This window comes from Podarcis melisellensis, assembly GCF_964234715.1.
Source record: "Podarcis melisellensis genome assembly, chromosome: 6".
NCBI classification, from domain to species: domain Eukaryota; kingdom Metazoa; phylum Chordata; class Lepidosauria; order Squamata; family Lacertidae; genus Podarcis; species Podarcis melisellensis.
The window spans coordinates 80,540,388-80,563,883 of record NC_138538.1 but is presented as its reverse complement, the minus strand read 5'-3'; the positions used below and the strand labels follow the sequence as shown (position 1 = coordinate 80,563,883).

The window sequence follows — 23,496 nt, the reverse complement described above, 5'->3', positions numbered from 1 at the left end:
ATAAAACCTGTAATAAAAAAGGCTATTTGGAATAGTAAGTTATTATCAGCCTGAAGAGCTGCTCCAAAATCAGAGCTATTACAGTATACGCTCCCCAAACACTACTCTGCAACCAAGATGAATTTACCTATTACCAGGTTTAGGATACTAGCTATTATCATGCCCCCTTGATTTCTTTCAAGTAGCTCCAATGGAATAAGCCACAAGTGAATAATAAAGATCTTATAATAGCCCTTAAGAATTCTTTATAGGGTGGAAGGCACAGAAATGAACTCTAGCGAGTTAGAGAACTCTCATCTCTGGATAACAAAAAATAATTAACCTGACTTAATGTATCTGAGAAGGCTTTATATAAATCAGACTTTTGTGCTTCAAGAGTCAGATTAAAACCATATATTTTTAAAAGTATGTAGATATTGTCTCATAAGTACCTACTGAACATATTTAAATCTGCAAGGGTCTTTTTGAGACGCTCAATGTATTCTGCTTGAAAGAAGTGTGAAGTACTTACAGTGCTTAGTTTGCTGGAGGTAATAATGATGCGTCTCTCGTGCAACATGCTGGCATAAAGTTGCAGCATGTTGTTCACATCCACAGCAACAAAATATTCAGTAAGATTTCTCTGTTTAATAAAGAATAAGTACTGTTAACACATTAATAGTGGTAATTGAGTGGAGCATAAACTTATAACTACCAATTTCCCTGCTGAAGGGGTTTTTTTTTAAATCTCGTTAAAGAAATATGTCTGCACAATAAGCATCTTTAACTGAAATTTGTCACCTTGTTATCCTTTGCAATATTAAAAACTGTCCTTCAAAATATTCAGATTTCATTTTTTGAGCAAGGCTGCCCTCCCTCACCAGTTTTATAGTTTAGCTTATTAAACATAACCACTTCTTAAACATTCATGCCTGCAAACACACACACACAGAATGAGAGCGATCCTTGCATCCACTGTGGGCAAATGATTGTTTTAAATTACATAAATGGATATACACTAGTATATGCAAATCCCCAGCACTATGGAATTGAAACAGTCTGTGAAGGGAGAAAGAGGCGGGTGTTGGGATGTGTAAATGAATTAAAGGAGAATAAAGCCATTGAGGAGAGAGCTGAACCAGTTTATTTTCAGGTTCTATCCAGCCTTATAATTCAGTGGGTATGTGCTAAATATCTCATCTTACCCCCATATAAATCTTACAAAACTTACACTTTCAGGTACTGTTGGTAATCCAGTTAGATCAGGAGTAATGAAATACGATTGCTGGTCAAGGAAAGGAAAACAAAACAAAACACAGAGTTATTGGTCCTGAAAGTGATAACAGTATTATAAACTGCTGTTTATGTAGGCTTTTGTTCTTGTGGCAGAATGACATGATTAGTAAAGTAATCAGGAGCACCAGATAGTTTGATTCAATAGACCACAGGCATGAAATACCCTTTTCAGAAAAGTGTTTGTTTCCACTGAAATCACAGTTTTGCTAATTCCAGGAGTTTACAAAAAACACAACAGCGTATATGTAGAGCATCATCAGTGTTAAAGAGTATGTGACAAGGCTCTTTTCAAACCTTGGAGCTGAAGGAGGAGAGAAAATCAGGAGAACAGGAAGAAAAATAGAAGAAAGGGACTATACATCCAGTTGCTTCTGTAGCCGCTACTGCCCTAGACAGCAGACACCAGATCCCCACCTGCACTATACATTTAAAGCAGTATCATGCCACTTTAAACATGTCTCCTCCCAAAGAACTGTTGTTTGTTACTGATGCCAAGTATTGATAGGAGACCCCTATTCTACTCATAAAGCTTCAATTCCCAGAGTAGTTTAACAATCGTAAGGAGATGGAGGGGTGTGGCCTCATTTTCATAAAGTGGAATAACAAATCCTGCATTCCTAGCTACAATTTTCTTCTTGTATCTCCCTTGTTCATAGATTGGCAGCTGGTGGGGGGCGGGGAGCCTGTACTCCTCACAGGGTTGAATATAGCCTTGGGCTTCCAGTTGCTGATTGTTACAGAACTGGGCTCATTCTGTTAAATATTTACAAGCAGGTTGCAAAACAACCCAAGTCCCCCCCCCAATAGTTTATGAGAAATGTAACTTAACAAGGTTCTGCATGCATATTTTAATGTGATCCGCAGGAGGTGTCAAAAGCTTCACTAGTCCACAAGCATGGACAATAAACACAGTGTATGAGAGTATGAGGCCTCCAGCTGAAAAACTGGCTTTTTTTTTAAAAAAAGTTTTAATTAAAGGTTTTCTTGGGTTACAGATATACATCGTCTCTATTTCTGACACTAGTCACGATCACCATGAAGGTCAACGAGAAGTGGACCAGCACTGTATGTTGGGAAAGCAATTCCTATTCTAAGGAAAAACATTATGGGATTACCAATATGGGCAGAAATCAACTAGTCTGTTCTTATCAAGACAATGGAAGAGATTAGCAGGTGAGGATTGACTAAGGTGAGGGTTGGTCCAACTTGAGGATCCGGAAACCACAGGAAACAAAGGTGTGTAAGGTCTGCCTCTTCCTTACTCTCATTCACCAACTGTGAACAGCTGCCAATTACTGTGAACAGCTGGCCTGCTCTGCTTCTCATAATGGGAGATTTGGAAGTTGCATTTTTAATTGTAGCACTGATGGAGGTACATCCTTAGCACAATCCCACACATGTCTACTCTGAAGTCTCATTGAAATCAATGGGGCTTACTCCCCGGTGAGTAGGTAAAGGATTACAGCCTCCGTCTAAAAATTAAACTCAGGACCTATGAGAGAACAAGCGTCACAGAAGCTCTTAGCTAGCCTCATAATTGTGAATGGGGAAAATGTTACTAGACTAAGACCATATTAATGGGATCTAGAATTTTGTACTAAGGAAAGGACCTGGGTAAGTTCATTTATAGCTACTTGTTAAAGTAAGGTGTTTATGCCACTAGGTCTTTATTATCCTGGTCCAATTATAGCCTTATTGGGCAATTCTGACAACTAACACGTTTTTCACATTCAGAATTAGTTGATAGCTAAATAAAACACGGGGAATGGTAGAAAAAGAAAGAATTAGAAAAAAAATAACATTAGGAATGTGTTTTATAATCCAGTACATGTACAGAATGACAGAATTCATATAACATAGAAAAAGGATAAATTCAGATATTATGAAACCAAGAAAGCGTCCCAAATTCTGAAAAATATTTTCTGTTTATACTATTCTTATATGTAAAATGCTTATTTGAAAATGGAGGGGGGAATCCCAAGGGTGCCAAACCCTTAAATGTATTTAAATTTCAACCTGACATTCTTCTTCAGGGATATTTACAAAGCTGAACATTAGAAAAAATGTCAGATGATCTTCAGATAGTCATCACTAGCAAAAATAACTATACTTTTATATTATCTTTCATTAGTTAGCTTAAACCCTTTTAGGGTTTTTTTTGGGGGGGTGAAATATAGGATTCTTTCCTATCATCATCACCACCACCTTTCACACTTTTTTGGTGGGGTGCAGCCCTGCTTTTTCATTTTGGCGCATAATTATTCAACTTTTTTCTTCTGAGGAGCTAGATTCAGTCATTAAAAAACAAAATATTCAACCTCTGCTGAGATATTATGATAAAAACGGTATGTACCACTGAAATATCTGTAGAGATATGATGTTAAGGCATTGCTCACATGCTGCCAACAGTGCCAAGTGTAAATATATTCAGTGAAAATAATAATAATTTTTTATTCCTGTTCTACAAAAAGGCTTCTCAGAAATTCGTAAACAGTTGAAAGGCATAAAAAATATTTAAAAAAAACAAAAAGTCAGTAAGAATAAACTATTGTCACTCTATTAAATGTAAAGAGGATGTTTAGCATACAATTTGCACATATACTTCCAATTCTGGTTTAGTCTAAACAGAAAATACATTCAAGAGTTTTTTTCTTTTATACCAGAGCTGCAACATAATAATTTCTCAGGGGACATTTATGAATCACTTGCAATCAACAGAGACATCACTTGGCAGGCAATTATTTCTTTCAAGAGGGGCTATGAGTAGCCAGAGCAGTTTAAACTCACCGCCATTAAACAAGGTTGATTTTTCAAAACTTGCTCACTTGCAAAAAAGATCTCGTCGTTCTTTTTCCAATATTAGGGAGAAAATTGAACAAATTCAAGTTTTGAAACCAAAAAACTGAGTTTAACTTGCAAAGCTGCACTTTTCTGAAATAACTTGACTCCATTCTCTTTAACATCACGTAATGTTTCAAAGGCAAAAACAAACAGTTCAATCAATCTACCTTGTTGTTTTCAAACTTTACAATATAGGGCTTTTGGTTTGTAAGGTGTAGGGTGTGAGGTCATTTTCTCTTTTTCTTTGCAGAAGAAACAGAAATGGGAATACCAAAGATGAATGAGGAGTTATCACAGCAACAGATGGAATGGCAAAGGACTGAGCTATGTATTGAAGTAATTGGGCATATATTCAGGCAAATATCTGAAATCCTTTCATTACATGCAGAACTGCACATATAAATTAAAGCGGTGCCTAGCAATCAGGATCAGTTGTTTTTTTTAAACAACCAGCGATGATATTCTAGGAACAGAAAGATGCATTAGCAACTAGCAAAGTATGATATCCGTTGCACTGCTAAGTTTAAACTTTTGTGTTCATAAATGTCCATATCTTTGCATGTATACTCTTTTTAGCTGTGTGTAACATGGGTTTTGAGTTTGTTCCGCAACAATGGTACTCTACATTATGAGTACTGTGTTTCTCAGTTCCTGCTAGGTGCAAATTTTCTTAATGAATATCCAACTTTGCTTTCATGCTGGTTCTGGTTCATCCGGCCAAATGGCTGGTTACAGAAAGTTCCATTTTCAGAGTATTTTATGTAAAACTGGTGTTGATGTGTGAGCCTCAGAGAACACAGCTTGGCATCCAGATCCCCAGAGGAGTAGATGGCAGAGACAATTAGAAGGGGGAAATGTTTTTACTACAGCACCAAGCTAATTTATTGGACTGACTGAGTGCTGTCAAACATGGCATTCCAGACTGCCAGCTTTTCAAGCACTTTTCAAAACCTAATTATGTAACGTCTATTAGAATTGTGCAGATGATCATTTTTGTCTGAATAATTTGTGCATCAACAAAGCGAGTGTCCATGCCCTACCTGCACCCCCAAGCAAATTAAAGATTGGTGGCTTGCAACATAGTGCTTGCTAATATTGTGCGCCATGTGATTATGTGTGTAGAACAATAGAAGGGGACCGGATTAAAGCCTACTGATATTGATATTATTTTTATTCTGGATTGTATCCAATGTTAGTCCTACTCAGAGTAGGCCCACTAAGGTCAACAGACCTTACTCACATAGGTTTATTAATTCATATGAGTCAAATCTAGATACAACTTTTTTATTTCTAACCCACCCTTCAACCATAAGGCTTCTGGGGCGATCCACAAACAATTCATTAAAATGCAACACAGCAACATCACATAACAACCATGAAACCAACATCATAACAGTTCACAAGCAGAAGAAGCAAATTAAGTCAGTCATCTGAAGAAAGAGTGACATATTGACAATGGAAAACAAGTAATGGGGGTGACAACAGTTTCTGCAACAGGAGGAAGTTCTACATCCAGGGTGCCATAACAAATATGTGTGTTAAGGTTTCTAAGGGAGATATGCCAATGAAAAAACAGTAAGAAGTACAGTGGTACCTCGGGTTATGAACTTAATTCGTTCTGGGGGTCTGTTCTTAACCTGAAGCACCACTTTAGCTAATGGGGACTCCTGCTGCTACCATGCCGCTGCTGCGCGATTTCTGTTCTCATCCTGAAGCAAAGTTCTTAACCCGAGGTACTATTTCTGGGTTAGGGGGGTCTGTAACCTGAAGCGTCTGTAACCTGAAGCATATGTAACCCGAGGTACCACTGTATTTTAAAACAGGTCTAGCTAGCCCCCTGTCATCACACAACCCAAACAAACAGGCATGGGCTTTTTTATTAATATTGCCTTATCATAAAATATCATACAAAACACAAACATTAAAAACAATACAAAACAAGAATTAAAATAGGAACAAGAAAAGCTGGAAAATCAGGCAAGGAACCATGGAGATACTGAATCTGTGTCATCTATCCAGCTTGGTGACAAGGACTAGATTTCTGGGAGGTCATGTTCAAGTGAAGGCTGTGGCTATTACTCATTCTACTCCTGCCTTTCCCAATCTGGTGCCCTCCAGACATTTTGAACAACAACTACCAGCAGTTAGTATGTGCAACCCCTAAGTCATATAAAGTCTCCATTGTGCAAGATTGTATGCTTGTCCATAGATCCTAGAAAAATAGAGCTCCTTTCTGTGGTACAGCAACTGAAGAGTGCTGTTCATAGCACAACCTTTTGGGGCTACCTGCATCTGGCAATGATCCGAAATGGAACCTAAGAAACTTGTGACAATTAGTCTAGTGTCTAGAATAGCAGGGGATCCACACGTGGGTTGTGACAATAGCACGTAAGCACAAAAATGGGGTACAATATTAGCTCATGTGTGGTGTTAAGGAAAGGGGAAAGGGGAAAACATGCCCAGGTATTGAGTTGGGGGGTGTGTCAAAAGTCACCTTCACAATTCCCTCAGTAAGTTCCTGTGCTTCCTTGGGGAGATCTGCCTCCCACTTTGAGAGACGTGAGAATATAATTTGGATACTTTACCATGGCATCAAGCTCCCCAGCTTATACAGAGTAAATAAAAAGGGCCGTTTTTGTTGCTATTATTATTAATTGGTATGAGGCTCTGTTATGAAGACAATACCTACCAAATTTAAGCTGATTGGAGTATTTGCCTTTGGCACAGAATGCGTATACCAGGTTTCTAACAAGTCATTCAAGTCATCTTCCTATAAAAAATAAGATTTTAAAATGTCTATTCAGTAGTTATATAAACCATGGTCACTGTAATGCAGTACTTCAGATATGTACACAGTAACAAATGAATTCTAAAACTCCTAGTAATTTAAACCAACATCTGATTTCTCACCTCTGCAAATCCTAATTGAAGCCCTGCTCACTCTTTGGTTTTACTGCTTTTCTAACTCTGTCCCCTCTGGGTCTTCTCTCCACCTCAATCTTCTGAATCATTTCTTCTCCCACACCTGAACCTTCCTACTTCTCTTGTCCTGCTTTCCAAAAACCATGCTTCTTCTACCTCCTCCTTTCCCAGGCCTTTATTTCTGCCCCACTTCTTCCAGGAATCACACTGAAAGTATCTATAAAACAAATCACATATTGTTCTACTTTTATCCCATTATCTGGGCAGCAGGTTAAAACGACCCCAGTTGTCCTATCATTTCTATAATATCTATTCTAGAACATTCCAATAAAGCAAACCTTATAAAAAGTCATTCCAAAATCTAATGGAAATTGGTATATAACTGTAAAAAAAACAGATAAGCAAACAAATTGCAGTGTCAATATTATAAGAGACAGAGTCCTAGTTGGAACTAGGACAACAAAGCTTGCTAGCATCTTGAATGTTTGCATTTATATTCTGTGAACGCATGCCAGAAATCCATCATCTCTCCAACTTGGATTAGCTTTAAAAGAGGATTAGACAAATTCATGCAGGAGAGGGCTATCAATGGCCACTAGCCATGATGGCTATGATCTGCTTCCAGCAGCGCTTCTGAATACCAATTGCTAGAAACCACAGGAGGGAAGAGGGCTCATGGGCTTGAATCCTGCTTGCTGGTTTCCACAGGCAACTGGTCGGCCAATGTGAGAACAGGATGCTGGACTAGATGGGCCATTGGCCTGTTCCAGCAGTTTTTTTAACAACTGAGTGCATGAAGAGAGAATGATATCATGCTCACTGCCCCAACCTCCTGACCTTCAGGTGACCAGCCATTGGGATGAACTGAACTTTTGTGCAGAGAGAAAGCTGCACAGATATAGCTTGTATGTACATAGGCTGTATTCGGTGCATGTGTGAAAAGAGTTCATGTGACTAACAGTGAACACATTGGTGCATTTTCAACACAGCGGTAAACCCACTCCAGTATTTGCTTGTGCAAAATAGCAACCATCACCTTTATAACTGGTTTCCATTCCACTTTCTAGTCCACTACCATGCTACTTAGATGACTGATATAGCCATCATTTTGGTCCAGTTCCATCCGCTTTGGCAAGTAGGTTATTTCTTTTTTAAATGTTACCCAGTCAAGACGGGTGGAGTACAGATGATATTATTATTATTATTATTATTATTATTATTATTATTATTATTATTATTATTAAATTTATATCCCGCTTGATTGTAAAAAAAACCAAAGCCCTTCAAAGCGGTTGTCATGGCAAGAGAAAGGGATGAAACTTGCAGTCACATGCAAGTAGACAGAACATGTTAGGAACTAATGGGGGGAAAGGCACAAATAGCAAGAATAGACTGCATGAGTTTCATCCTGAGTACACATACTATAACATTTTGTTGCATGCATGGGCGTAGTATCCCATGGTCATCGCCCAGGGTGGGGAGCGACCTGCCAGGCCAGCATCGGGAAAAGCAACATTGCTTCTTTGACACTTCCTCTCCTGGTTAAGGCTTGACCTACGAGCGGAGCTGTGGACAGGCACAGGGCGCGCAGCCCAGCTAAGGAGAGAGGCAACAACACTGCCGAGTTTTCTTCTAACAAGCATATATTTAATTAATAAAGAAAACTAACATAAAGTTACCTGTCCTTTAGACAAATAATCTGCCAGCGTATTTAAAAGTTTGTAGTATACCTCGAACCATGGCAAGTAGCTGAAAAGAGAGAGAAAAAAGCTTTTATTAAAAAAAGGAGAAACACAATATGAAAATGATTTCATCGTGATGCACTTTTTGAAAGCGTTCAAGCAAGATTGAACAATAAAGTTTTAGATCTAAGTAGTTCGTAAGAAAAAAGTGTATTGACTTGCTCCTGCAAAACAAAACAAAATGTATCTAATTTTTTTCTCATTTGTAAGAAAATACTTAAAAGACAGTACATGGTGATGGCTGTTGGTTTTTTTAAACAAGAAACTATTCTTGATTTGTTTAGCTTTCCCTTAAATCCTCAAGAGGGCATTTGATACTTACCATTCATTAAAAACATATCATAGGAAGTCCACAAAGCTTGGATGCAAAGGGACAAACTTGATACATTATGAAAAACAAGCACACAGAGATATGTTTTATACACATACACACTAAAGTATGAAGAATGAAAGAGTCCAGCTAAATGCATATTGAAATACTAGATACTAGAATTATTTTCCTTTCAAAGCTGGGAAGACTAACAACAGCTACCCCTATTTTCAGAAACTGAAAAATAATGTTTAAAAAAACAAAACAACAGCTACCATTAACCTACAACTGTTAAAGTGACAAAAATGCTAGATGCAGATAATATAGATCCATTATTTAAAACCAAAATTGAACTGTACATTAGCATTCAGAGAGGAATATACCTATCACAATTATAACGGAGACTTTGGCAACCTGCTCTAGACATTTTCACCAGCTTAACCATATATATACGTAACTGGTATAACCATCTCCACCATGTGCAGAATGATGTCACTCTTTGTAACATAAGAAGGGTCTGCTGGACCCGAAGGACAATATAGTCCAGCATCCTGCGCTCACAGTGGCCAACCAGATGGCTGTGGGATACCCACAAGTAGGACCCAAGCACAAGGGCACTCCCCTTCCCAGTTGGTTTCCAGAAACTGGCATTCAGAAGCAGAGCAGTGGAGGCAGAGCACAGCTTTCATAACAATGTGCTGTCATAGCTGTGGGTACCCAGATACACACAAGCATTCCTCACTTCTCATTAAGGAGCACTATTACAAGGGGGAAAGTGTACAGCCCTGATCCCAGATTACTTTCTACCAATATAAATAATATGGTTGGCATCCGTCTATCTCAAGAAACAATGGAGTGTGCCTCTAGGGTTGAAGTCAAACTACTGGAGAATCACAGCGCCTGCTGCGGCTGCCGAGACCCAGTAACTCATTACTGATGCCTCCCACATTGTTTTTGCTGCTTTAACTGCACCGAAACGAGCTCACAAGCCTGGGCAGTGTGTACAGATGTCCTGAGCTGCCCAGATGACAAGACCCCCCCCTCTTGGCTTCCCTGATGTGGTCCAAAGGAAAGCAGAGCAATACATTTGACTGCAGGAGCTGCCAGGAGGAGACATGCAAGACGCCATGTGTTTATGTACATATAAGCATGATGCTGCCCAGGCAGGAACAGCTTGGCTCTGTCTTTCTTACCCTATACATATCAACTTCAATACCATCATCAACCTTTTATTCGACCGCCAGTCCAAAAAAGTACATTTGTCAATACACAGTTAAACATCCAGGAAGATTTTAGAGCTTAGCCAACACTAAAATGGGCTAAACAGATAGCCCCATATCAATACAGTCAATTATAGTCTTGCGAAGCTTAAAAGCTAAAAAAGAAATTTGGCCACCAAGGAAGGTATAGCTCTAGTGACATTATTCAGCAAGTGTAAAACCTGGTTTTCTCCGGGTAGGAAGCTAAATTGACATAGGAGTGGGTCTATAAAGTTTTGTCTAAGCTCTGCATAAGAAGGGCAAGTCAAGAGAATGTGTTCGGTGGACTCAACCACACCGATGGCACAATGACAGGTTCTCTGGGCGTATGGTACTCCCCTGTACCTTCCCCACAATATCGCAGAGTCAAGGACATTTAATCTAGCCGCTGTAAGAAGTCTGCGGTATTCCACATAGTGGATTTCTGCAAGGTAGGGGGCTGGTATGGTCCGATAAATCTGGTCCCCTAGGAACATCCCTGGTTTTACCTGGGCTATGTCCTCTTGTCTGGCAATAATTTCAATACAAACTATCGTGAATGAAATTCTGCTCATGGAAGAGGACTTTCCTGTCTCCCCCTTCCTACAGAAGCTCCCATAGATCCTCCTTAACCTTTTCTTCTTCCTAAATTAAGCATAACAACTATTGTGGAAGAGGGTGATGTTTATCCTCTGAACCTAAACTTATCAACTTTCTTACTCACTTCAGCATATGCCACAGTTAAGGCAGGAATAATGATTATGCTACACAATAATACAGCCGAGGAGAGGAAGCCAATTAGGATTTGGTCACCTCTGTACAATGCATAACACAGAGAAACCATGAAAAAGCTGGATCAGAAAACTGGCTTAATCAGTATCTCCTAATTTCAATAATTCAGAGAGTGCTTCAACAAATTTCCTGCCTGCCACGTAAAGCACAAAATCTTTAAAATGACATCTGCAGAATCAATCGCGGATGTGGAAGTGTTATGCTTTTAAAATGCATTCGGTCCTACCTAAAGAGTGGCCCTTACCTGTCACATAAACAACGGCAGCATATATTTCATTGCTAATTAAAAACGTATTTAGCATATTCTTTTAATCCAAGGAGCCACAAGGCAGGCGCTCAGGCTTTCATTCAAAGTCATTCTTCAGCTTTGTTGCACTAAGTAGACTTCCACCTCGCTTGCGCTTCCACTACAGTTCTGATAAAGCTTTTATATTCGCAAGTCAAAGGTTAAATAAAGGAAAGGAAATGTTTTCTGTCAAACAGTCAGGTAACCACTAACAGTCCTGAACTATCAGCAGGAATCTAACTTCTAGTAATCAAATAAAACTAAGGAAACCGCCTTTCCGTAGCTAAATGTCTAATGTCTAGGGGCTACTTTCTGTCTGGAAAATTGACACAAAATGTGTAAAATTGAAACATTCTGCTTCTGAGGGATTTGCCTAAAGGAAGAAGGGGGGGAGAGCTTCAAGCACAGTCTGAGATGAAGAACTACAAAGGCTTCCCAAATAAACCTGTCTACCTTATTAGAACATTTCGTTTAGAAATCTAGGTGACAATTTTACAGTCATAAAATTTCATTAATCAAATCCAAGGCTGAAAATTTTAATGATGCCGTCTGCATTTCACAGGATGCATAAGGTCAGCTAGAGACACAGACAGTAGTTTAACAAAATGAACCCAGTCAAATTATTTTCATGCATTTAGGAAGATATATACCTGGTTTCTTACGAAAGGGAGTATTAAGAAAACAAAACTAAAAATCCCCCAAAGCATACTGTTCTTTAACAATGACACATCAAAGTTAACCCAGTAATTTACACTGGAACTCTCAAGTCTGCACCATCATTAGCGTGAAAAATTAAATTTAGACAGCAAATTTAGCATAGCAAAACGTGTGTTAAACAGGACTTGAGACATCTTCTTCAGTCTAAATAGTGAAAGGCAGATTAAAGGTTATGTAGAAGCCTCGGCAACAGCAGGAATCCAGACCGTGAGCTCCACAGAAGAGGCAGACGAATGGAAAATACTATGCTGCAAAGCAACACCCAGAAAGCCTGCAGAAAGTTCTAGCCACCTCTTTAAGCTGTTTATATTGCCATTTCGTATCCGTTTGCAGTTTTGCTTCCATTTTAGTAGCTGCAATGGGGGAGAGCAAAATGATTCATCTTCCTTCTTCTTTTCCAACTATAAAGGTATCGAGCACAGATATTGATAAAGACCAAAGCGACACATGGCAGCCATTGTTAAGTGACAGAGTCCCAGGCGAGTTATAGTGGTCTATGAAAATAGTAGCCAATAAAGTGAAGCTGGTGCGGTAAATTTGCAACATATTGTGATTTTTCTTTACCCTTCCAAAAAAATAAATAAATACACTTTTCTTCCTCAAAACAGTGTAGATCACCCGACCCCACTCCACTCACCATTCCTCCTCCCCCCCTTCCCCCTCTTTTCTTCCTAATTGTTTAAACCAATTCATGAACCAAGAACTTATAAATTGACCACTAACAAAGAAAAGTATGTTGTAGATATATTTCCACATTTATTATGCTATTTTTGTGATATACAAATGACATGAGAAAACTCGGTATACTTATTTGTACAACATTATTCCTGTTTACAAAACCCATACAAATGACATGAGAAAACTTGGTATACTTATTTGTACAACATTATTCCGGTTTACAAAACCCAATAAAATAAAAAATAAAAAATGGTGTAGATTCTTAAAATGATGTTAGGGATTTATACCCTCCCCTTCAACAAATCCCCAGGGCAGAATTTAATTATTATGTTAATAAAAGCAATCAAGGGCATATACCATGGGTAGGCAAACTAAGGCCTGGGGGCCGGATCTAGCCCAATCGCCTTCTAAATCCGGCCCACGGACGGTCCAGGAATCAGGGTGTTTTTACATGAGTAGAATGTGTCCTTTTATTTAAAATGCATCTCTGGGTTATTTGTGGGGCACAGGAATTAGTTCTATTTCCCCCAAAAAATGTAGTCCGGTCCCCCACAAGGTCTGAGGGACAGTGGATCAGCCCCCCTGCTGAAAAAGTTTGCTGACCCCTGGCATATACAGTGGTGGCTGGTGAGGCAGCATGACATTGCTCACCTGACTTCCCACTGTCCTGCATTGTTGCCAGTTACCAAGAGGGGAAGGCAGCAGGTAGCTAGGTGCGGGCAAAGTCAATTCAACGCTACTGACGCTGTGTCAGCACCAGGCTAAGATCCCCACTGCCTTCCCCCTCTCAAAACACATGTTAGAAAAAGGCACTGCACCCCATCTTGCACTAATTCTTGCACAATGATTCATCGAACCGAGCCATTGCCAGAATTGCTTTCGCTAGTGCATCTCTAGCTCCAACCCTCAGATGGAAGGGTGCACTAAATCCATATCACATTGGTGCAGGGGGCACTGATCTGCGCTGTGTGTTTGTTGGGAGTCACAGTCCCTTGATAGCACTCCTGATGTTGCTTTAAGGCACCCAAGCCATAGCTGTGGACAGGAATGCACTTTTCCATCTTTGTTTGATCTGTGAGCTATGCAGAGGCTGATTGTACAGTGTTCAATTTTATTGCTGTTATGGATCTGTGCTCCATTCCTTTCGGTGCCTTTTATGGCAGAAAATAGACATTCCAGGTTTAAATATAAATAAAGATACACACTATCTTACATGACTATCCAAATGGATTCGGTTATGTTTCAGTTCACTATTATCTGCTTTTGTCTTTCCCTTTGTGCAATCTGCATCTCTTCAGAGCCCATCAATAACACAGTTAAGGTTGTAATATCGGATATTTTTAAAAACCAGAGAAGAGACCTGTTCCCTTTAAATATATTCCTTACATTAAAATTATTTTCCCTCACTGCCCTCAAGAGTAAAAGATGGATGTGCTTCCAAACTATACATACAGAGTATTTAAAAAAAAAAAAAAGCTGGCCTGGTAAGCATTTAGCATTGCATTGTAAATTTGAAATTGTCACAATGGAAGGAATAATGGCAGTACTCTTATTAAAGCTTGCTGAAAAATTATAGCTTGCCACTTTTTATTTGAGCAGTTACTACTACAAAATAACAGACCAAAACTAAGGCATTCAATTAAAGTTAGAAATTTGGTGCCTTAAGACTATAAGAAGGATCTAACTAGATCAGCGTAACACGGTCCAGAAAGATGCTCCTAGGAATCTGGCAAGGACGCATGGAGACGATTCCTTTGTGTTGTTGTTTGTCCATGGAATCTTGCATTCAGAAATACACTGCCTCTTAACATGAAGATCAATCAACATTGATAACCTAACCTAAGAAGGTTAGACTACATCCACTATATGGCAAATTTCTGCACTGTGGTTGCATAAAGGTAAAGGGACCCTTGACCGTTAGGTCCAGTCGCGGACGACTCTGGGGTTGCAGCGCTCATCTCGCTTTACTGGCCAAGGGAGCCGGCATACAGCTTCCAGGTCATGTGGCTAGCATGACTAAGCCGCTTCTGGCAAACCAGAGCAGCGCATGGAAATGCTGTTTACCTTCCCGCCAGAGCGGTATCTATCTATTTGCACTTTGGCATGCTTTCGAACTGCTAGGTGGGCAGGAGCTGGGACGGAACAATGGGAGCTCACCTCGTCGCGGGGATTCGAACTGCCAACCTTCCGATCAGCAAGCCCTAGGCTCTGTGGTTTAACCCACAGCGCCACCCACATCCCTAACTATGGTTGCACAGTTAGACATTAAACCAGAAGTGGGGGGGGGGGGAGAGATATGTTACTGAAGGAGGGAAACCTAGACTACTCCTGCTAATTTACCAGCTCAGATTAACTTGGGTCAGTAGCATGGAGACTGGCGCAATGCTTCATAGGCGTACTGAATCAAAATGGCCTGGACATTTGAAAGCACTCTCTGTCTGGAAGCAGCCAATGTGAGAATCAACATGCAAAATTTCTGTAATCTGATTTGAGAAGGAAATGCACAAACAAAATAGGAAGAGTGGCTTCAGCAAATCCCTTAACTTTCAGCAAAGGTGCACACCAGGAAATGAAGTATAAAGTGAGGTGCTTAATTTCCTGTGATCTACCCAAAACCAAAGTAAATGGATTAGCATGAGCTTTGTCCAAATGCAATGGCCATTTACAACCATTATTATATGTTAAATAGTAGTTGCAGTTGCAGTAGAAGCAACAAGGTAAGCATTAGGAGTTGCAGGTTCAATGCATGCAGCCCTTTGGGTTGGGTGTCTACGTGTCTGCTTGGTGAGAATAGCTGAGCAGAGGAAGGAACAGCAGAAGGGATTCTGTTTCAGTATTCTGTGTTTTGCAGCTTGTGTAGAATCCCTTCTGGTGTTCCTTCCTCTGCTCTACTGAAAGTTTCCTTTACTGAATACAGAGGATGCAGGGCTAGCAAAGCATAGGGCAAGGACCATCTGATGGCCCCATCCCTGTTCAAATGCTGGGGCCTCCCTAAAGAGGTGTTTACATTGCAGTCCCACTGTGGTGCCAGCCAAGCACCTTGGTTCTAGCTGGCAAACTGGGGTGGGTGGTAAAAGTCACCCCTTCATGCGAAATCAGGTCCGAGGCCTATAAGATTGCCCCCGCCGGGGTGGGCGGGTTCCCTGCTACATGATTGGCCTGTCCAATGCCTTATCCAACCCAAATTGTAACAGGATATGTAAAATACCTAACAGAATATTCATTTCTTGGGGAGGGAAAGGCAAAAACCTCATACCATTTGCCAATCAGGTGTGAGGAAAAAATATTTCAACACCACTCCCAGCAACAGGGAGTGTTGGGGAGGAAGCTGCAGACAAAATAGGCTGATTGGGGCCAGAGATTCTACTTTTTAAACAAGAAAGGAAAGGAAGCTCAGAATCCTGGCCCCCTGTTTCACCTGGGCCCAGTACATGTCCCCTCTCAGCAGTCCTGCTGTGGTATAAAATTGCCACTTCTGTGTTAAGTAGCAGTAGTAATAATTAAATCTAGATATAGGATAAAATTGAAACCACATATTTGGTGGTGTAGATAACTTCATTTGATTTGGATAGAAAAATAGAAGTATTACTCTTAGCCTTCTTTAAGCTATCCTTTAAGCTACATGCAGTGATTATATATAACCTAGACAATAGACAATAACCCCAGTAAACTAATTTCCATGAAATAATGATCACTCTATAAGCTTTGCTGCTTCCTAGCCTTACACTTCTGGCTAGCTGCCCTGACTTGGTTTCTCCAGGGTATCACTGGTCCTCTACTTCATAGTTCATCTTTGTACGTCTGTCCCCTTCTTCCCACATGCATCGCAGTGCCACTGGTTGGCCTGCCATCTTCCTTTGTCACTTCTTGCTTTAGTACGACCACTGATAGCTCAAGTCTCCAAGCAGTTTCTCTGTTTCCTTTGCTGCTCATATGCATGGCAGGTTGCTTGAACATTTGTTTTCAGCTGCATTTACAGGCACCCAGGCTCTCCTTTAAAGAGGCAAAATGTTTCTTTCATTTGGCTTTTAATTAAGCAGTTTATTGTGGTCGTGCTGTTTATGTTTTAATATCTATTTTGGAGCAAACTGATGACAAGGTAACATTCACTGTGAAAATCCACAGTTGTAATAACATTTTTAATCACCTTGGCCTGTGGTGTTTTGTTGTTTATAGCACTTCTGTTTACCATTAAGTGTTCTCCTAATTCTGCTATGGTTGAACCGTACTAGCAAATGAGTCACTTCCTGCAGTTCCATGCTCATAAAAAAACCAAAAAAATACATTAGTGCATCAGTATGCAATTCTTGTTGAATGACAAAAATTGGCCCACGAAAGGCATTCCCTCTTTTTCGTACAGTAAGCATTCTGCTATTTTACCTATTTATTGTGAACATTCTAGACATCTTCTCTCAATGGTCTGGTACAGATGAAACACAACCCCAGAGTCTGTCAAGACTGGCCCGTACGGGCAGGGGTACCTTTACCTTTACCTTTATGTCAGGGTAGGACAGCAGGTCTTTCCAGTCATAGCCCCTATTATTACTTCCTAAAGCCCTATAAAGTAAAAATAGTTGGGTGGGTGGGAAAACGTCCTGAAAATTAACCAACTAGAGCAATAAATTGAATTAAGCCAGGAGTAGCTGCGCCACAGGCTGTATCCAGCCCCCTCAATGGGTGTGTGGTTTTTTTGGGGGGGTGCTAAGACCTCTCCCCCCAAAAAGGCCACACCCACTTTTACAGTATTGTCACTCCCACTTTGATATTCAAGCCCTTGATTCACCATGGGTTAATGTAGCCCTCAATCAAAAAAAAATTAGCCACCTCAGAATTAAATATTTATCATAGGACACACAGAAAGGGAATTTGAAAACGACAGCTTAAAAGAGGGTTACGGACGCTGCGGCCCTCCGACTCCCATCAGTCCCAATCAGCATAATGGCCACAGATAGTGCAGGCAGCAACATCTAGAGAGCCACAGCTACCTCATTTCTGGTTTAAAAGAAACCAAAAAGATTTATGCCACACCACACATACATTTGAAAATCTAAGAAGACCTTCAGCTATCAGTGCTCACATTTCACATGCAAGAAACAGCATCTCTTCCAAATATAAATAGTTGATAATTTTCCATGTGGCAACAACCACATTTCAATCTTGAGGGCTTATAGAGAAATGGAAACTGAGGGCTGGAGGGAAGACAGGCCTAATTTGCAAGAAGATAACAAGTGCAATGTTCATGGAGGGAGGATTCAGTTACCTATGTCAGATAGGACATTTCCAGTGCTGGCTGCCTCAGGGTATTGCATAGATTACATAACAGTATAAATGCTGTGGCAATGAAAAAGCAACTGGTCAAAAAAGAAATAGCCCCAAGAATGACATAAGCAACCCTTTCCTGCTCGCTTAACGCTTAGAAGTAAGTTGCATAGTTATGACGAATGCCAGCTTTTTCACAGCTAATATTAACCAAGATTCTCATTTAATAAGGATTTGAAACCGTGATTTATTATTGGGTTCAGATCCTGTTTAAATTCAAATTCTGCTTAGCATGAGGGGTGAATATGTTCCTAAGACAGGAGGAAATGGGAGAAAGAGAACACATGTTCAACACTGGTTTCAAATCTCTTAAGTGCAGGGAAGAAAAACCATTATTACATCTGAACCAGCCCAGAATATCACTTCAAGTTGTGGTCATATGTTTGCCATTCATCCAGCACCAGTTTTAGTATTTCAATGGGCTCATGTGGAGCCAGTGTTACATCTGCCTCAGCCCATCTAAATACCCCACAATAAAGAGTACCGCTGCTTTTACTGTAGAAGGTGCAAAAATATCACTTCTTTGCATTTGTGAAATACTAGAACGGAATCATGTTAACAAACGTGCAAAAGAACATAGCATGAACTGGGCAAAACAGGACACAAAATAGTAATCCATCCACAAGAGACAACTGCAAAAGGTCAGTTCAGACAATCCTTAAAAGGTTGGATTTGGCCTTATATGCATGGTATTGTACACATACAGGCTGAATTTGGATGGGCTGCCCCTGGCACAGAAAGTCGGGGATGTCAGAAGCAGGGCTGGAGAAAATCAGACCTATCAATAACTGTCTGAAGCAGCCCAACACCCAGTCCTTTCTAAAAATGTTTTGGAAAAATGTTTGCTTCCAGCAGGGCTGCAAGGATGCTGTAACACAAATAAATACCAGCCTACTTTGATTCAAGATGGGAATCTACAAGTAAGGGTATAATGCAGTCTTGTGACTAAGGTTAGGATGAAAAATTCACATATACTCTTCCTTACGATGCAACTTATTTTCTTTCTTTTGGGTCAGGAAGGAAGAGAAGTATATCTACTTATCTGAACTAGAACTACTTCTCTTCATTGCCCTAGGACAATTTCAATTGCAACTCATGCGTCGAATTTTTCACCTTTTAAAAAAAAGTTACACAAGTTCCTGCCAAGCCAGGCCAGATATGGTACATTTTCAAAACACCTCATTAAAGCATCTTACCTTATGGAAAAAATAAGTAAATAAAATCATTTATAACTGTCAAGAAGTGCCATTGTGATGGTAGCAGGCCAGGACACATAAAAGTTTTTCAGATAAGCAGGGAATCTACAATTTTCAGCCAATGATTAATAATTAACTGAGAGAGAGTGGTTGGACAGGATAAGGAAATTACTAATTTGTTGTAGATAGCTACTTACCTTAGAATGCATAGGCAGACTTTGCCTCCTGATGTTAACCGGCAAAATCCAAATCTTTGTTTGCTTTCAATGTCAGTAAGCACAAAGGTAAAGTGCTGTCCAACCTGGGTCACCCTAGGAGGACAAGAAATATATTAGGCTGTTCTAACCCAGAAAGATGAGCTTAGAATTCATTTACCGTATGTACACTGACACTAACTGGAAAAAATATTCTAATCTAATAAATCAAACAAGATAAAGTTTTATAAATAGTCACCGGGCGGGGAGGGACCCCTGACAACTAGATTCACTACTAAAGGCAATTGTTTGTTAATTTGCCTATGTCTCCATAGCACAAGTAGCATCTGCATCAACTAGCAGAATTTCACCAGGGCTTCAGACTGTCCCATCTTCACCTTGTGATAGCAGGGGCTGAAGCTGGGACCTTTTACATTCAAAGCATGCACTCTAACACTGAACAAGGGAAACAGGGCTCAGTGGCGTTACACCAGGAGGGGATGGAATGTGAACAGAACTTGCCACCGGGTGGGAGTGAGGCGTGGAGGATTCACAGAGCTTGCCTTGCCTGCCCAGTCTCACCTCGCCACCGGAGCCAAGCAGGGCTGTGATGTGCCACCTGCCACTATGCAAGGAGGAGCCCGGCTGATTGACACGGCCCTTGGACAACCCCCCCCCCCCATGGCTGGGCAGCCATTCAGTGCGGGGGCCCGGGATGCCATAGCGAGGCCAGGCCAGGCTCCCAGGCCTAGAGACCCTGGCAGCAGGCAGGGCAGGACAGAGATCAATGCATGGGTATGCCTGGTTTGTGCCCCCTCAAAATCGTGCATCCAGGGCTATAGTCCCCCTGCCCTCCCCCAACACACATGTTTTGCCCCTGCCAGGGCCTGCCACATTAAAGATTGAATAGCAGAAATAATTCTTCAGTCTTTATTCTATTTGAAAATTTTAAAAATTGACTACATTTCAAGGTTTATTAAAAAGTGCTCAGATATTATTACAATAGCAGTTTTCCAAATTATATTGCTCCCATCAGGAGCATCCAGGATCAAAACCAGGTGCCGAGTGATCAGTTTTGAAGGTGTTTTACCAGGAGTAACTCAAGGCTGAAGAAAGCAGACGGAAATAATGTTTATTACCTTCAAAACTTTCATTCTGGCTTCGGTCATTTGGCTGCCCAGGTGCCTTTGAAAGACCTGCTCCCCTGTCCCCAAACTCTGTCTGATTTGGCCAACTTATTCAGACCTCCTGCAATTTCTGCCAGTGCAGTTCCTTAGAAATTCTGGTCTCATCCCAGTAGGGCTTGGCCTCTAGAACCCTGGGCTCTTGGCTGCCTCAGTTCTGATAGCCTGCTGCTCCCGCCAGCTAAGATTCGTAGACTGTATGCGAGGAAATGGAAAGCTTCAGCATGGAATTCTATTTCCAACTTGACCCCAGTAGTTTTTATCGTTATTTATCACTATCTGAATTTTAAAAGCAACCTGCTTTACAGCCCTTCATACAATCAGGAAGCTGCCTTATACCAGCACATATTCCGGTTGCTACACAATGCTATACATGGTCTGCCCCATCCCCATCTCCCATTATCATCTGAACAGCCCTGGGGGCCAGGCTAGGCTAGGCTAGGCTGAGAGAAAGTAACTGGTCCAATGCCAGTGAATTTCATGGCTGAGTAGGAATCTGAAATGGGACTTTCCAGTCACAGCCTGACATTCTAACCATCACACCACACCAGCTCTCCAGGCTTCATAAGTGCATGATTAAAAGACCAGATGGAACAACTTGCAAAGATCTGAAGGAGAGACACCTAAAAAGTAACAGTGTGACCTAGTGCTGAGTGATGTAACAGAGTCCTTTGTGCTTTATTTCTGCTCGTGTGCCTTCATCATTTTCTGTTCTAATCCAATGTCATGATAAAGACAGTAATAATGATGATGATGATGATGATGATGATGATGATTTATAATTTATACCCTGCCCATCTGGCTGGGTTTCCCCAGCCACTCTGGGCGGCTTCCAACAAAATATTAAAATAAAATAGTCTGTCAAACATGAAAAGCTTCCCTAAACAGGGCTGCCTTCAGGTGTCTTCTAAAAGTCTGGAGTTGTTTTTCTCTTTGACATCTGGTGGGAGGGCGTTCCACAGGGTGGGTGCCACTACCAAGAAGGCCCTCTGCCTAGTTCCCTGTAACTTGGCTTCTCGCAGCGAGGGAACCGCCAGAAGGCCCTCGGCGCTGGACCTCAGTGTCCAGGTGGAACAATGGGGGTGGAGACGCTCCTTCAAGTAAGCATTGTTATTTATTGTCCACACTCTTATACTTTGTTATTTGGGGATAGTATTGTTTTCTCGTGTCACCATTTTGTCCTTAGCTTTTTCTTCTCTCAAAGATATCCTGCAAGACAGTAGAGGTTTAGGGTCAGAGTATTTCTTCTCCTAGGTGGGCTACCTTCCTAGGTTGATGAGCCCTCACTTCCCTCTACAGCACATTTCCCACACAAGCGGTACTACCCCTCTCCTAACACCCTATACACCTCATGGTTGTATGAGCATGAAAGAAAGAGTGTGCGGGTAGGGGTTTTGTGGCTCCGGCCATGCACACCACTGGTGTGCTGCCCCTAGAAGGTTAAACATGTGGCAATGTGGCCCACAGGCTGAAAAAGCTTCCCCACTCTTGACACAGAGGCAGGCCTTACACTGGCCATTCCACCCTTTGTAGGATTTGTAAGAATTCCTGTCTCCGCAAACCAAAGATGAAAACACAACCTGTAATAAATAGGAGGCAGGCCACTCCAAAGAGAACAAATTAATAAAGGAAACTTTTTTAAAAAATATTCTTGGAAGCTGTTGGCACTGCCACCAATCCTTGAACTGGAGCACAAATACAAATGGTTAATGAAGTATTTATATAAGAATACTGCAAACTCAAAATTGTTCATCAGAATTGTCTTGCTATAGTGAATGAATGAGCCAAAGGCAAAAACCCCAAATGACCCACAAACGTATATTCCAGCACATACTCCTCTCCTTGCTTCTTTGTTCAAAAATAATGTTTAATGTATATAAACATCAAACCTACACTCTCTCAATGTCTCTACTAGATGAATAAAGTTTTAAAATCAATATACATGTTCTTCAGTGAACAAAACTGATAGGGAGTATTTATACTGTTATGTTCATTATCAAGGCATGATTTAAAGTTTTCTTTGAGGACTGATTAAGAATTTTCTCTCTTTAGGTATGAAAATTCGCATCATCAGCATCAAATGTAAGTTGTTTGGCCTTGGAGGAAGAACACACTTTCTTCTAGATTTATGGCTCTGTGCAATCATTTAGGAATGGGGAGTTATTCATATGAGAGAATGTTTTTGCACAAAAGTTATGTATAGCCCATAGACACCATGTATTTAATGAATAGTGGACTCTGGTCCATGAAAGCTTAAGCCATTGTAAAACTGTTAACCTTTATGGTGCCACAAGACTGCTGTTTTGTTGCAACAAACTAATACAGCTATTCCTCTGAAAATTATTATGTTATATTTAGTAAATTGTCATACAAGCTGGCTTTAAAATAAGAATTAAAGTTGTGTAGTAAAACAGTAGTTCAGTTAGTATTTGTAAACGAACAGGACAGAAGTTCATAAAAGTATGATTTGTATGAAGAGAGTAATCAAGAGATTTCATAATGGTATTCTTGAACATGGGATCATCCAAGGAAAGTATGTGGCAACAGATCTGGGATACATAAAATAAAATTCTAACTGTTCATAACTAAATTGTGAATCTCACTAACCATACGTTTAGACAACTTTAAACATTTTTTTTAATACTTCTAAGCTTCTGGTTAGAAGGTCTATAAATAGGTTATTAGCTGTAAGTGCTAAATGAAAACTCCCTGTACAAAATGCAGCATATACGTCAATACAGGTTTCTGATGAGAAACAATAGGAATAAGCTTGTAAGGTTCCCTAAGAGAATCTGCTAATGT

The 23,496-nt window shown here is 40.4% G+C and overlaps 1 protein-coding gene across 2 annotated transcripts in view; it reads right to left on the bottom strand.

The window, feature by feature from the left end:
- The window catches only part of DENND1B (DENN domain containing 1B), a 168,878-nt gene that overhangs the window by 80,140 nt on the left and 65,242 nt on the right, over positions 1 to 23,496 (bottom strand). For both annotated transcript variants that reach the window (XM_081914845.1, XM_081914846.1), the window contains exons 5-9: positions 19,514 to 19,627; positions 8,718 to 8,787; positions 6,806 to 6,886; positions 1,211 to 1,264; positions 512 to 622 (exon numbers count right to left, since the gene is read on the bottom strand). In XM_081914845.1, the coding sequence (XP_081770971.1) occupies positions 512 to 622; positions 1,211 to 1,264; positions 6,806 to 6,886; positions 8,718 to 8,787; positions 19,514 to 19,627 (430 nt within the window). The remainder of the gene's footprint in view (positions 1 to 511; positions 623 to 1,210; positions 1,265 to 6,805; positions 6,887 to 8,717; positions 8,788 to 19,513; positions 19,628 to 23,496) is intronic.